Below are 17120 nucleotides of genomic sequence, written 5' to 3'. Positions count from 1 at the left end.
CATTTTTGCCAGTTCTTGCTGATTCCTTCAACATCTTTTTGCAACTTTTTTTTGCCTATTTTAGCTTTTTTTTTGTCATTTCTTACATACTTTTCTCAATTTTTTGCCAATTCTGACCCATGTTTCCTTTTTGATACATAACTACCCCTTTTATCCCATTTTTGCCACTTTTTTGCTAATTGAAATCCATTTCTGCAGTTTATAAAAAACTTCTTAAGCATTTTTTTTTTTTTTTTTACAGTTACTGTATTATTTTCCCAAAAATGTTGTCTCAGTTTCTTCAGCCTTATGCATCCTGACATCTGTGCACATTATGGCCTAAGTATGAAGTCAACATTACTTTCTTAACCATTTAGTACAATGTGGCGGTCCACATTGTTTACATCATCAATAAAAAGGTAACTTTGAAACAGGGTTATATTGTACTATAGCATAAATAAATGAAAACAATTTATTGTTGTTTTGATGAGAGTGGTCACTATTAAGGTTAAAAGATAAACATTGTTATCACAGCCTAACTTTATAGTGGACCAGGATTTTACTGATCTCCATTGGCCCCCTAGTTTGGCAGGGCCCCAGAAAGCTCTCCCCTTATACCCCCGTTCTGGGAGTCCTTGATTTAAACTTCACAATTACAACCGATAATTGACTTTGTACTAAGAGTATTACTCATTACAGAAGGACAAAAGTTTTATTTTGTAAATGAAATACAAACAAATTTGATTACAAGTACAACTGTGCCTTATTTATATGCATCAAGGCCCACAAATATTGGTAAATGAGACTATAATGACTCTCATTCCATGATTTCTTCTCCTCAATTTGAAGAGATTTGAAAATATAATTCAGAATTTGGGTCTCTTTGGTCGCTTTTCATAGAGTGATTAAGCAAATACAGAGAAAATGCTTCACAGCCTTGCCATCACTGTTATATTGAATCTCCAGTGTAATTACTGCTAGTTTAAATGCGCTCAAAATCAACTAGCCTCTTTAGCAAATGGGACTAACCTCTTTCCAGCATCTCTCTTGACTTTCATATGGACAAAGAAATCCTCCATTAAACAGATTTGTCATAAATAATATAACAGCCTCAATCAATACTTGTGGGCTTGGGAGTGAAATCACTGAAGGCAGACAAAAATGAGAGCAATGAAAATGGAAGAGAGTTAAAAACAAATAGGGTTTTGGCTCTAAGATATGTGGCAAAACAGCAACCACAGACAAATTCCACAGATTGCTGCATAATCCAGCGCTTGAAGGCATTCTTCAGATCCAGCCCATAATGTTTCATTACTGCTCAAATTTATTCATGTGTATGGGCAAGTTGTCTGTCAAACAACTCTCTGCTTCCCCCACACCAACAATCCCGCCCACCTTAAGTCCTTGCACACTCGCATATGCATGGACGCACACACATTGGCATAAACACTCCTCCCATCTCCCTCACTTGAATTGATTTGTGTACAATAAGGAGAAATCACAATGAATGCCAGCACGTTGGTGACAGCTCTGGCAGAGAAAAGGCTTCAACATGGCTTATTTCCCAGGAGAGCTAAATAGCTCTGCATTGAGGAGCTACTTCATCAGTGGGGAGGTATATGATCACAAAATTGGTGAGATCACAAGGGAGACTGCCACCCCCTGCTTCATTACATCTCCTAAAAGACGCAGGCAAAGAAAGAAGCCTTCAACGAATAAAGAGAATAGCTGGGGAGATGGAGCACATCTGCGACCCTTGGGTCTAATTGAACATTTCTTTTTGTAAAACTGTGCAATGTAACTCTGTGATCTGGTGCTGAAGTTAACTTTTAAAGATAACAGTTCATTTTACAGTCGAATAAAGTGCTGGGTATTCGCTCAGTAAATGGATGGCAGGAGCACTTAATTAAAAAGTAATTATAGCTGTAACTAAGTGGAAAGGTCAGAACAGCTCGGTGATCTGCTCTCCTCCTCTGTTTAATTGATTTACAGTTAACTCTGCCTTTCCAGTCACCGCTCATACCTGCTGAAAATGAAGGAAGGGCAAAGGTCAGAGTGAAAGGTGACACCAAAAAAAGATGTATAGGAGGATTGTGCAAAAGCTTTTTATGGTCAATTGAGCCACGCTGTTTGGTAGGGGTAGTAATTATGATGGGAGCAAACGCTGAAGTGATGTGACATGTAGGAAAACACAAGAAACACAGTAAAGGGTGGCATAAGGGAGTGTAGAGATATCAAACACAGGCACAACTTTCATGTGTAAGACTTGATCTTTGGCACCCATGGGATTTAAGTATTCAATGCCTACTCATCTTAAACCTCAGAAGTTGAAAATGTGTCCTTGGGTACAGTGCCCCTAAGTGGGGACTAAGAATTGGGAGGGGTCACTCAAAACATAAATAACCATGAATTAAACCACAATGAGGCTATGAGCAAAACAAAATGAAGCTGAAGGAAGCACCATCTGATCAGTGCTAATTTTGTCAACTATAACTATGTCTGAGGGCGCATTCACACCAGAACTGTTTGGTCTGCTTTAGACGAACTCTGGTCCGTTTTCCCGGATAGTCCGGTTCATTTGGAGCGTGTGAAAGCTCATACAAACTCTGGTGCGGACCAAACAAGCAGATCCTGGTCCGCTTGAAAACGAGGGTCTCGGTCCGCTTCCAAACGAACCCTGGTGCAGTTCGTTTGAGGTGGGAAAGCAAAGTGGACCAATTTTTGAACCAAAGGCAGGAAGTGGAATAAAGCTAAATGACATACGGATTTATATGTGATTTCATACACTGAAATACATGTCGGTACCTCTCTTGACGTCTGTGTAGCCATAGCAACACGTCGTAGTCAGTACTGATTCATTCGTCTCATGTAAAGAACGACATGCTGGTTAGCTCACCGCCTCACAACCTGCTCGTAAAGCTCCAGTGCAAAAGCAGAAATCCCAAGACAGCAAAAATTCAATGTTTTTTCATTGTAGATGTGGAAAAAAAGGCCGGCAGAAAGAGATGGATTTCCAGTTTCGTCTTCTTCTACGCCTTCTTTTCTTGTTGGTCACTGTGTTTGTGGCGACAGCGCCCCTAAGCAGAGGTTGTAGATGTTCAGACAACTTGGCCCATTTGACCAGGAGCAATTTGAATGCGAACCAAACCAAAGGAAAGTGCAACAATGTCGCAATTTCCATTCCAAAGCGGACCGAGTCCCCCCGGACTATCAGGTGTGAAAACGACCTGAATGCCTTCATCAACAGCCTGTTTTCCATGAGAAAAAAACTAGACTAAGACTAGCCAAAAATAGATTTTTGATGACTAAAACTGACAAAAAGTACATTTAGTTTTCATCAAGATAACTAAAACTGGACTAAAATGTAAATTATCTTTCATTGTAATATTTAAAACCAATGATATTTCTGCAATGTGGATAAATATGTCAAATACTTGTGTTTTTATTCTGCCTCTCTGCTGTAGACAGCAGGGACCCCAGGTTTGTCAGAGTGCATCGAACACACTAGCATGACTTGGAACCAGATCCAGGTAAGAGAATAAAGGCTTGGACTAAAAGTAAAGACAACAAGAATATGATCCAGAAAGATTAAAAAATAAAGGGCTAGTTTCAAAGAGTCTTCCAAGGAGATAAATGGTTATTCAAATCATGATGAAAGCATATCAGAAAAGTAACATAAGAATGATTTCAGCACTGTATCAAGGATTAAACACTAATGACAAACATTCAACCAAATATATCAAGGTGAAATGGGAGAAAGAACTTAATCTAGTAATTTTTGAAGAAGACTGCATGGTATGTGGAAGACGCCGCATTCACCTACTAGCTCTCAAATATGGAGAGAATTCATGTGGAAGAATCTGGTTTGATTCTTTTTACACCAAATTTGAAAAGTAAGCAGCTTCATAGTCCTTGAAAAAAATACCGCCAAAAAATGCAAAAGTATTTTGGGAGTCAGTTTGTAATGAATTTAAACACATACTGTGATATGAGGTCCCTAATAATTGCAATTTACCTGAGCAAATTCTGTGAAAAGATTTTAGTGCTAAGGAGACATACAGGACACCAGACCCCCAACTGCAGCTCCTTTTACTGTGACATCTCCCTATGAATGCATGTCTGTACATCACATCCAACAATAAGAGCCTTTGAGGTTGAATTTCCCCTTCAAAATTAAATTCATAAAGAAAAAAACACGAGAAACTGAATTATGTCAAGGCAGAGTCCACATGAAAGATTCTGCCTTAAATGTTTATTTTAATGGCTGCAGTTTTATCCCTTAAACTTTGGCATCTGATTGTTGGGCCTGGAAAAGATATCAATTTTTGAAAGCCATGCTCCAAGTTTGCACCATGTTACCCGCTGATTATTAATTCTTTTGCTACAAAAAAAGATAGAATTTTTCAAAGAACTTCATTACAGACAGGATTCATAGCCGTGGGGTATGATTTTATCATGAGACATCATTGACAGTTGATGTCAAAAAATGGCATTCACTGAATTCTTGATGATGACTCCTAGTCAAAAATGTCTGAACCGTTCTTAGCTCGAGTCAAAAGTGCTTTTTGAAATCATTGCTGCTGTCATCTGGAAGATGGGCAACAAAATATTGACTTTTTTCCCATTTCATATGCCCTTTATATTCTTAGATGTTTAAATTAAATATAAGTGTGACTCATTGGGGAGTATCCCTCTAAATTATATATTTTTAAATTTCAAAGTCCCTTGCAAAACTGCTTTCCAAATCAAGCAGTTCCTTTCCAAAAGTGTGGGTATAACAATGCAGGAAAAAGAGTCAAAAGTGTTAAAGTGCAATGTGTGGATGTGAGCGAGGTATACTGGGACACAAAGAGTGAGTAATGAATAAAAAATTGAATTTCTCAACTGTGTATGCTTGCAAGTGTTTGACTGCAGCAGACTGGAAGTATGATTGTGCATACTGTGTGTTCTCTCGGGGCGATTCAGTAGTCACCAGGAAATTACACTCACCACAATGCCAAACTGCTCCGACTCCACCAGCTCCTCATATTCGCCCTTTAGTTCCGCCAGCGCACTCAGCTCTTTCTGCTCTGGCAGGTTCTTTATCAGGTTCTACAAATGAGAGAGCACACACAAACACAGATGAATACAGAAGACAAACACACGCACATGCACACACACAAACAAAGCAAGTGTTAATGCAAATCCCATTTTCTGTTGATGTCAGGGCAAAAATCACCTGGCAGACAATGGTGACAGGTTCGCTTACACAGGAGGAGGAGAAAGGAGCTGGTGAACATGTTCTAATTCAGCCTCACAAGGCAGCTTACAGTTTGAAACTAGGGATGCAGATATACTGGATGTGGACAAAAGTATTCAGCCACCTGACCATACACGTACGTATTCAAATCCATGTCTTCAATATGCAGTTAGCCCTCTTTTAGAACAGCTTCCACTCCTCTTGGAAGGCTTTCAACAAGATTTCAGGATGTTTCTGTGGGAATGTGTGCCCATTCATTCTATAGTGCTTTTATGAGGTTAGGCACTGATGTTGGACGAGAAGGCCTGGTTTATAATCTCTGTTACAATTTATCTCAGTGGTGCCAAATAGGGTTGAGGTCAGGGCTCAGTGCAGGCCAGACAAGTTCCTCAACACCATACTCATCATCATCAAAGAAGTTGGTTCCTCCTTGCGAACTGTGACATCATCAGTTGCCGTGTCTTAGTCTAGGTTGTGAAGACGAGCAGAAAGTTAAGAAAAAGTGGTCTGCTGAGGAGACAAAATGTTTGGTTGCGATCTGGGCATCAATAGAATTCCAGGTGATACTGGAAAGTAGTAGAGCAAGTTCTATGCCATGCTTGCAGATAATGCAATCCGCTATTTTTCCCATGTTGTGTTTAATTCTGCCTGAGTAATGCAGAGTAACGTCATCCCACTTTGGTTGCACTTAAACTGGTGTAAACGCGGCCTGGTTTGCCAGAAAGCACCAAGGCTCTGAGACTCCAGAACTGAACCAGAGCCTGAATCACTGTGCCTGAAAGCACTAAGAGAGGAGCGTGATTCTCCGCTTCACAGGACACGTTTCCACTGCTCCACTGTCCAGTGTCAGTGTGCCTTACACCACTCCATCTGACACTTGGCATTTGACTTGTTTATGTGCGGCATGCATGCAGCTGCTTGGCCATGGTAAACCACTCATGAGGCTCCCGCTGTACAGATTCTGTGCTTGCATTAATGCCAGTGGAAGTTCAGCCATGGAATCAGTAGAAAGCTGAACTTTACACACCATGCACCTCAACAATTGTTAAGCCTTCCCTGTGGTTTTACATGGTCTTCCACTTGAGTTACTGTTGTTCCTAAATGCTTCCACTTTCTAATAATATCACTTAACAGTTGACTGTGGAATATCCAACAGGGAAAAAATGTCATGAACCTTCTTACTGTAAAGGTGGCATCCATCACAGTACCACACTTGAAGTCATGGTGGTTTTCAGAACGACCACCAAATGTTTGCAAATGGACAATGCATGGTTAGGTGCTTGATTTTATACATGGGTCTGACTGAAACACCTGAATTCAATGATGTGACAAATACTTTAGTCCATATAGTATATTTGTAGATAAACAGATAAAAGAATAAAACTAATGTGACAATGTGTCTTATTTATATCTTCATTAGACGAGGTCCGTGTCAGGATGTATATAGGTTTGCTGTTCACCAGGTTGGATAATAACTAGATAAGGTCACATAATAATCACTCACTGTTGGCTTTTTACTGTGACAGTGTTGGCCCTAAGCCAATTACACAACGTGTCATAGACCTCCAGATAGCTGACCTTCTACTGCATAATTCACATCACCTTGCAATTGTCTCTAAAGTACATGTCATGGGTATTTGCAATAAATTTCTTTTCTTTTCTTTCCTGCTAAATACTCCAGACAAAAAAAAGGAAAAGATGCCTGCTGTTGGTGAGGTTGAAGATTAAGATGGAGATGAGGAGGACAATGGGAGGGGCTGTGTTTCATGTAAATGTTAATTGTTTGTGTGAAGGTCAGCCAAGTTAATAAAATTGACCACCACGACTTTTCCTTCTTTTTCTCAGAGGAGAAGAAGAGGAAGAGGTGCCCTTTTCCACTTTCTTTTCAAAGCTTCCTTTCTCATTAGCTCGTTGAATTTATTCTGGCGCAGAGTCACGTGGACGGATGGGAAACTCGACGTAGAACACAGAGAAGGGGACGCTGCTGCAGAGCTACAAGCCTCCTGACCAACGCAGAGACCTACAACAGGGACCTGGGCCAGAATCTACTGCCCACTAATGATGACATCTCTGTCCTTCCCTTGGGGACTTCAGCGGTATAAAAAGTAAGCCATAAAGCATGCTTGGCTTTCCTGTTTTGGAGAGAGCCATTATATCAAATGCTTGCTTTTGCAGTTGCTCCAATTAGGGAGTGCAGCAAGAAATGGTGCCATAATAATGAAGTCTTTTGATCATATCAGCAGAAGCACAGAGGATTGTTGATGATATATAAAAAATAAAGCGAAAAAGCATTTGTGTAATTGGATTTGTAAGGGAGGTTTTATTGAAGCTAAATGATGACTGTGCACATGGTTTTCCTAGTTTTTCCTTAAGGTTCAAAGAAATAAATGCATACAGTAATAAACACAAGGCTAATAATGCTGATAATCCACTCATGGCTGTTCATAAAAACACTCCTCCTGATCTGGTTTAGAATGCTAAGACAGTTTTATATGAACATTTGGCAAAGAAAAGCAAATATCTAAAAATCTCAAGGCTTTTTTTATTATTTGTACAAAGAAAGAGGACAGCTGTTGACTCAAATGATAATGAAGCCTCTTATGAACTTCAAAGACTTTTTGATTTTTTTATGCTAATATAGGAAATACATCTTTGGAATTGTTGAACATTTCAAAATAAGGGACAATTAATGATTGGTATATAGAGCACCTTGAAATACATCTATAAAATTCATAGAAGTGGATTTTAATTTACAGCTCCAGTTCCAAAAAAGTTGGGGCACCGTGAAAATGCATATAAAGAAAGAAGGCAATGGTTTGTAAATCTTAAAAACCCCTTTATTTACTCACAACAGAACATAAAAATATCAGACATTAAACCAGAGACATTTTACCATGTCATGAAAAACATTAGTTTTGAATAGTACTGTAGCAAGACATCCCAAAAAAGGTGGGACAGGGCAAAATAAAGGCTGGAAAAATAAGTGGTACTAATGAAAAACAGCTGGAAGAGCATTCTATAACTAATGTTGATTGGCAACAGGTCAGTTACATGACCAGGCATTTAAAAAGGAGCATTTTAGATAGGCATAGTCACTCAGAAGCAAAGATGGGCAGCTGTTACTAACCTGACATGCCAGAGGATGGCAGAGGATTTGAAAAAAACTCAGAGTGTGATTGGATGAACATTCTGTCTGTCACATCTCTACGGGCCAATCAGAGTAACAAAACGAACATGATGTAGCCGTGAACGAGGTGCTCGTGGACAGCTACCGAAGAATAACGCGAATCATGGCAACTGTAGACATGTCAGTACACGACTTTTGTCGTTTTTGAAAAGAAACAACTCACTGCTGTTCTTTGTTCTTCTTTTAATGAAGAAATTTTGCCAAGTTCTGATGAAACTGGTGCTTTAGCAGCATCCACACTAATGTCTTCCACCATAATTGCACTGCCCTCTCATTGCTGTTCGCTTACATCACGACTCCACCACGCCCGGAACTGCTGCCCCTCGTCGCTGATTGGTCCTGTCACTTTCCGGGCCCCAATGGTTCAGACAGGAGCTTTGCAAGATGGATTCACCAGTGAGAAACACAGAAATGGGCGTATCCATCTGCTTTGCGAGGTTAAACTGTTCCCCAATCCAGGAAAACCTGAGCCCAAAAACTGTGGAACAATTACAGAAAAATGTTCCTCAATGTAAAAATGCAAAGATGTAAATTATTCCACCAGCTACAGACCATTTTATCATCAGAAGATTCAGAGAGTCTGGAGGAATTGGACAAGGCTGATGGTCAGTATTGGATGATCTTGATCTCTGGGCCCTCATGTGGCACTGCATTAAAAAACAGGCACAATTCTGTACTGGAAATCACTGCATGGGCTCAGGAACACTTCCAGAAATCAGAGATCACTGTCTGACAACACAGTTGGCTGTGCCAAAGCTGTATTACACAAAGAAAAAGCCATATGCGAACACAATCCAGAAATTCCACTGTCTTCTCGGGGCCAAAGCTCATTTAAAATGGACTGAGGCAAAATGGAAAACTGTCCTGTGGTCACACAAATCAAAATATATAATTCTTTGTGGAAAACATGGTCAATGTGTCCTGCAGACTGAAGAAAAGAGGGACCATCCAGCTTGTTATCCTGGCACAGTTCTAAAGCCTGTGTCTCTGATGGTATGGGGTTGCATTAGTGCCTATGGCGTGGGCAGCTTACACATCTGGAAAGGAACTATCAATGCTGAAAAGTAGAGAGAGGTTTTAGAGCAACATATGCTCACATCCAGACGTCTCCTTCACGAAGTACCTTGCATATTTCAGCAAGACAGTGCTAAACCACATCCATCACAACAGCATGGCTTCACAGGCGAAGAGTCCAGGTGCTGAGCTGGCCTGCCAGCAGTCCAGACCTTCACCAATCCAAAACATTTGGAATGAAAAATCCAGCAAAGAAGACTCATAACTGTTGAGCAGCTAGACTCCTACATCAGACTAGAATGGGACAACATTCCTCTCCCAAAACTCCAGCAACTGATAAAAGATTAAAAAAAAAAAAAAAAAAAGGGGGGGGGGGGATGCTACACAATGGCAAACATGGCCCTGTCCCTACATTTTTGTGATGAGTTGCTGCCGTCAAATTCAAAATGAGCTAATATTTTTGATGGTAAAATTTAACATCTGATATGTTTTTAATGTTCTATTGTGAATAAAATCTACAAAAAAACAGATAAATAGCATGATTAGTTGCTGCATTCTCTTTGACATTGTGCTATTGGCTCCTATTAAATTGGAAAAATCTAACTAATACTTTTAGAAATCCGATTATTTAGGTGACTCACTGCTAGTTTTCCTTGGGAAACAGTTCTAGTTGTGTTTTCTTCCATTTTGAATGAGATAATTCACCCTCTTTTAAATAAAAGGAGGACAGTGTCCTTGGTTGTGCCTTTGTTGATGAATGCCTTTCTTCTGTTATTGTATGTTCCCTTCCCTATGATTCTATTAATGTCATTTTGGGGACATAAGCAGATTAAATTCTATAAACATACAAACATCACTGAGACCACATTTGAACACACGGCACAGACAGCCAGCAAACGGAGAATCGAATCCACCTTGAGCTTGTCATTTTATTCGTCTGTCGTCTTGTTAATTATTAGAAACCCCGCAGAGCACAATTGACACAAAGGCAGCACCATATGTGAGGCAATGTGGAAGGCTTGGTGATGATGCTGGGCCAGACTCCTCACCACAGGCCACCAGACGCACACAGCAGTCTAGGAGAGATTACTGCAAGTACGCTTACAACACCACACATTCATTTACAGCATTGGAGGGGGATGAAAGCGCGATGTTTCAGCACACTTGCTAACAACAACAACAAAACTACGAGAGAAATGGGTTGTTCCAGCTTTATGTCAGGGATTCTGCTTAGTCTCACCTTGTGAGTTTATAGGGAGTGGAAAAGGCATTCTGTATTTTTCCAACACAAACATGATGAGGAAAATTCTACATTAGAATCAACATTGCAAAACAGTAGTAAGTTGCTGCCTTAACTGCAGCTATATTCCCAGCTATTTTAGAAATGAGACCTCAGCCTGTGTATTCACTGGCCCCAACATGTCATTTTAAATCTACATTTATTCTTCTTCTGCTGTAACAGTTCAGAAGATTTTCAAAGTTCCAGTAGTGTATATTTTTACGCAAATCTGTTTTTGGCTGCCAAGAACTGCTCTTTTTTATCTTATTTTTTTGTAAATCCTAGATGTCATCATTAAACATGCATTTGAAGTGTCAATCAAGTGTGAGCCTTGTCTGACAAATCAGAATCAATTAATGGCTGTCAGGGACGGCAAGAGTCCAGTAACAGATGCAGCAGCACAATTTAAGTGAATGCTAAATCCAGGCACGTCTGTCAAAAACATTTTAGTGACACTTCAATTTATAGAAAATGCACAAAAGATGGAATAGATGATGGACCCAATGTTCAGGAACACTTTAAATCAAGGGTGTCAAACTCAAGGCCCAGGGGCCAAACCCGGCCTGTGGAATGATTATATTCAGCCCGCAAGATCATATCATATTTGTATTATAACTGGCCCACCAGTAAGAAGTCTGCAGATTTCCTCCAGTACAATAACGCAAACTTCAACTTGAGCCATAGAAATCTGAAAAAGCAAAGAGATTTCATAAAAACTCAAAATAAAGGCAAAGAAATTAATGTGTTTTGTTTCATATTTTCAATTCTGCATCTCAACATTACAACTCAAATTTATGATTTCGACTTTTCATTTCATGCTTTGACATTTTCAACTTAAAATTTGGACTTTATACATCAATTTTTATCTTTTAGATTCACAATTTTAAATTATAAGTCATAATTTGACCTTTTAAACTCCTTACTTTGGCATTTTAATCCCGTATTTTGACTTTTAAAAACATGATTTCAATTTTTTTCTCAGATCTTGGCATTTTACACAAACAATTTGTACTTTTCATATCATATTTTGACCTTTTACACTCCCAATTTTGAATTTAAGTTATAATTTTAACTTTTTAGGTCATTATTGTGAATTCTAGCTCATTTTTTGACATTTTCAACTCATATTTTTTTGGCTTTTTATTTCCATATTTTGACCTATCAGACTCACAATTTTAAATTTGAAGTCATATTTTGACTTTTAAACTCATGATTTTTAATTTGATCACATATTTTGACCTTTCAACTGTATGATTTCAACTTTCTCCTCATATATTTGCTCTTTAGAAACATTATTTTTCTATTTTTAATATCATGTTCTAATCTTTTGAACTAATAAACTGGAATTTTTATCTCAAATTTGAGCCTTTTAACTTATCATTTTCACGTTTTTAAATTTCTAAATGATTTATCATTAGTGCTGTTTTTCTTTTTCTTTTTTTCTTCATATCTTATTACTGGTGAAAATGAGGTTAACAGTTTGGTTAAATGTGGACCTGTTAGGCCCTTAGGTTAGACCTAAATCCAGAATCCGGCCCCTGCTGTGACTGAGTTTGACACCCCTGCTTTAGATTAACAGTGCTAATCACTGAATTGAATATACATGTCTGCATAAAGATTCTGGGGGAGGTTTGTAACACTTTTACTTAAGATTTACCTCATGTTAACTTAAAACTGTCTAACAATACAAAATAATATGAATAAGATTGTAAATATTTGCCTTGGTTTAAACCTCAAGGCTTGGAAGTGGAAGCGGAGAAAAAAAATGGAGTGTAAACGCAATCTGAGATACAGGTTACGCTTCACTTAACATTTGTAGAGGATGACAGTATCTGTAGGGCTTTCACTTCCATACTTTGATCTCTGCTGCTGTCAGCTAGCTTCCAGTGATTCAAGTTCACAGTTTTACAGCACCCGCTAACCCATGCCAAGTTAATACAGTTTAATACAGGGGTATTAGGCATGTATTTGGCATACAAATAACCATAGAGTTTACAGCACTGCATGCTGTTAAAGCAGCAGGAGCTGATGTAGTGGAATGTGTTCAAAAGCTTTGACACCCTCAATACAGGGCTCCTACACACTTCTAGAAATCTAATTTAAGACTTTTGAAGACCTGAACTGAGAAAAATTAAGACTACTGTTGTGTGGCAAACAGTTAAAACTGAATGGCAGATGAGATTATGGTTACACTGGACCAGGGCTAAATTTTAGGATTCAATGCAGTCATAAACAGCCAAATTCAATCATTTCAAGCAAATTAAATCTCCACAAGTCAACCAATTATCACATAGTGATATTTACCATAACACATATTAATCCAGGATCACACTCGTTACACAGTTAACAATTTTATGGCAAAATGGATAAACCGTTTTCATCAAAAGATGCTCTCTGGGTTAGCCAAGCAGCATGCTTTGACTTTCCAGGGAGCCCATGGCTTATATGTATAAATACATTTAGGATAATAATATCAAATACAATACATTTAGTTCATAGCAATCAATCTATAGTAGCATGAATCTAAATGAGCTTTACCGGCAGCAGTAGCAGCAGCAGCAGCAGTGTGGTATATCAGAACTAAAGCAAGCAGGGATTAGTGAGAAGTATGTAATTTTTAAATACACTGCTGTGTCGAGAGAAAGAGCTGTGATTAGATGTTTTTTTTAATGTTTATAGCTCCTGTGAAGTTTTTATTTATTTTATGATGTTTTTATGTTCACTGTGGTTCTATGTTTTTACTTGTTTTAGTCACGCTGCAGCACTTTGGTAAACGTAATGTTTTGTAAAATGTACTATATGAATAAAGTGGATTGTATTGTGGGAGCTTGTGGATAATTAGGATCAGCTGGCCGTCAGCTGATCACACCTGGGCATATATTACCATTTTCTGCATAAAGTAACGCTGAGATTTATTCAGAAGGTGTTTTAAACACTTAAGTGGAATTTTTAACACTTTAACAATTAAAAAACAGGAATAAGGTTTTTGTCAGAGAGGCCTGTGAGAGTAAGACTGGGCTGTAAACATTGTTAAGTGGGCAACTCCATAGGCCTGAGGTTAAAGAACTGCACTAGTGTTTGAGAACATTACAGGGTTAAGTCTAACCCTATTCTAACCCAATGGCCCCTTGATCTAACAACCCTAATCATTATCAAATGACCCCTAATCCTAACCAAACTACCTCTAAGCCCAACAGCCCTAACCCTAACCCAATGACTTTAACCTTAACAATCCCCAATCCTTACCTAATTACCCCTAACCCTAACAAGCCTAATCCTAACAAACTACCTCTAACCCAAACAATCCTATCCCAACTGCCCTCACTCAATTACCTTAACCCTACAAAGCCTAATCCTAATCCTAACCCCTAACAACTCTTTTACAATCATCCTAACTCTAACTCAATTGCCCGAACCCAATTACCCCATCCCAAACAACCCTAATAATAACTCAGTGACCCCTAACCTTAACAACCCTTACACATTCACCCTAACCCTAACCCAGTGTTACTCAACCCTACTCAACCAAAGAGCCAAACTGTTGAAAAATACCTTTGCAAGAGCCACAATCTAAGTGGTAAAAAGTGGCAAAAACAGCTTGAAGTAGTAATAATAATAAGTCAAAGGTGGCAAAATATGGTCCAAAAGTGGCAAAAACGTGGCACAAAATGAGAGAAAAGTGGCTAAAGTGAGCAAAAAGCAGTCAAGAGTGGCAAAAAAGGGCAAAAAAAATCCTAAGTGGTATTTTATGAGAAGGGTGGCTTACATAGGCAAAAAAAAATTGTGAAAAGGGCAAAAATGGGATAAAAGTGGCAAAGAGAGGTTGCAAAAATGGGCAAAAAATGGAAATAAGCACTATTTAATGGCAAAAGGTAGCTTAAATGGGGGAAAAGTGGCAAAAATGGTGAACAAGGGCAAAAATTGGACAAATGTGTGAAAAATGGGACAATTAAGTTGACAATTTAAGCCTTCTGTATAAGTCTGGGGAAGAACTGATCAATGTGATTAATTTCTGAGGCCAAAGTTTCCCTTTTTTAAGGTTTTCTGAGAATAATATTTCAACTTAATACATAAATGAGCCACAAATCATCACAAAAGAGCCACATGTTGAGTATCACTGCCCTAACCCAATCACCACTGTCCTAAACAACCCTAATCCTAAACCAATTACCCCCATCCCAAACAACCATAATCCTAACTCATGACCCCTAGCCCTAACAGCCCTTATACAATCACCCTAACCGTAACAAAAGATGTTATAACAAGTTGAATCAGGACCTTCTTTGAGAGTCAACCTTTCTTTGCTGTGTGGAGAGGATTTATAAAATCCTCCACACCCACTTTACGACCCCTACCTTGTGAAGCATATTCCCAACAGTAATGTTAAAATGATAGAGAAAACCAAGAAACCGTAGTCGGAGACACGATAATCGATACAGCTTTTCACAGAGCAATAAAGTCTTTATTAAGCTGGGTTAAATAAAGGAGAAGAGGGGCAGAATCACTCAGCGGCTGAAAGATTATCTGAGTAAACTGTGTTCCTCTCTACAAGGCCTATGGGAGGTCTACAACAACACCAGAACAGGAGCCATGTCTGCCATGTGCTTGACAGATGTGATTTTCTCCTTTTTAATTGATTTTCTCCACAATTTTGGGAGACAGAGAAACATGTGGTGTTTGTTGCCTGTGCTTTGTGATGAAGAGCAACGCGGGACTGCCATCTCCCTGCCGCGACACCTCAGCAGGCTCTCTACCTGGCTCATGGCGAATCAGTGAAGACTTCAGTTTGAATCAATAACAAACTAAGAGACAGACTGCTCAACATTCTGCAAGCTTTACTTCTCAAAACCTGCGCCTGACAGCTCCAAAAAAGACATTATGTTGAATTTTAAAAAGCTTTTTTTTTTTCTTTACTCAAACTTCTTCAAGCTTAAGAGTCAAAAGAGAAAAAAGTAAGTTTGCACAATAGTTTGTGGGTGTAGACGGCACCCATCTCAAACAAAAGGTTATTACCACAGAACTGGAAACCGAACATGTGGAACAAAGGCTACAAAGTAGTGTTTTTCTTTGGAAAATTCTCCGAAAATCAAGTACTCCTTCCAGGTAAAATTCCACTTGTGAATATATATCTTCCTAATGTTTCAACACTAAATTGGTTCAGTGATATAAAATGTAAAACATTTACAATAACAGTCCATTTTATATCAAATCAAGCAGATGCTCACTTTAAATTTCAGCCTCCACAATTAAAAAACAACAGGGAACAAAGAACAACACGCCACAAATCTTGTCACACAGGTAAACATGTTAAACAATGAACATCAGTCATACAGCCTGTTGTAGTCTTCCACAAGCTACACCACAAAAACACCTCACTATGAGAAAAGCTGCAGTGACAGGCTGACAGGCAACAAACTGAGTGTGACAGGTTCTAAAATCGCATTAAACTAAATGAGAAATGCAGTGTGAGAGAAAGACACAAACACAGAGAGAGAGAGAGAGAGGGAGGCAGGGAGGAGGAAAGGTTGAGAGATATAGAGGATGGGGAGGGATTAATTTAAGTGTTGAGGCTGGAAAACCTGACAGACTTACTGTGACATTAAACGTGTCTTTTAGGAGGAAATGTGGAGGAATTCTTACGTGTGCACACCTGAGCGCTTACATTCAGCGTGATAGGTGTGAAGCAGGATTAAGAGGGATATTAACAAGGCAAATAGAGGGTTCACGTGGAGAGAGAAAGGAGATAAAAGGAGATAGAATTTGCTAAAGATGGATACCTGAACAGAGAAAAGTAGCAAAGATAAAACATAAAAAAGGAAGCTGGGAGATCAAAAAATGTATCATAAGGAATATTCCAATTTCACTTGATTCTTTATTCTTAATAGAAGTAGCAAATACACATCCTCATGTAGACAGTTAATTTTGGCAGCTATTCCGAATTTAGTGCAAGTTTTAGTCTTTAGATAACCTTGCAAAGCAGATGGATTTGCTAGACTCCATCTCTGTCATCAGGCAAATCCATCTTAAAAAGCACCAATCTACAACGTTGGTGCCAAACCAAACACTGCTCCGACCACTCAGCGTCATTTGAAGAGAAGAGGTGGTAGCCATGGGTGGGGTTTAGTTGTACTCGAAGTTGTTTGCAACGGCTACCTCCAGTGTAGCCTCAGTATAGCGTCCACTAGACACATAAGCAAGAGAATCCAAAGAATAATCACAGTACAACAGACAACATTCAAACACATCTAACACTGCCCAAGGGCATGCTGAGAGAACCCCACCTAAATATCCCCGAACACGCTACAAATTTCACTCATTGGTTTAACACAACAATATTTTGAGTCCCAGGCTCAGTGCATGTTTGTTGCATGTCTTCCCCTATTCTCTCTCCTCCATATTTCCTCTCTACAGCTGTCCTATCA

General features: G+C 38.9%; 1 protein-coding gene across 7 annotated transcripts in view; it reads right to left on the bottom strand.

Annotated features, from left to right (window-relative positions):
• Positions 1-17120, bottom strand: part of diaph2 (diaphanous-related formin 2) — a 728830-nt gene that overhangs the window by 292958 nt on the left and 418752 nt on the right. For all 7 annotated transcript variants that reach the window (XM_041797008.1, XM_041797014.1, XM_041797011.1 and 4 more), the window contains one exon: positions 4969-5070. In XM_041797008.1, the coding sequence (XP_041652942.1) occupies positions 4969-5070 (102 nt within the window). The remainder of the gene's footprint in view (positions 1-4968; positions 5071-17120) is intronic.

This window comes from Cheilinus undulatus, linkage group 10 (genome assembly GCF_018320785.1).
Source record: "Cheilinus undulatus linkage group 10, ASM1832078v1, whole genome shotgun sequence".
Taxonomy (NCBI): domain Eukaryota; kingdom Metazoa; phylum Chordata; class Actinopteri; order Labriformes; family Labridae; genus Cheilinus; species Cheilinus undulatus.
The sequence above is the reverse complement of the archived record's forward strand: the minus strand, read 5'-3'. Positions and strand labels throughout refer to the sequence as shown.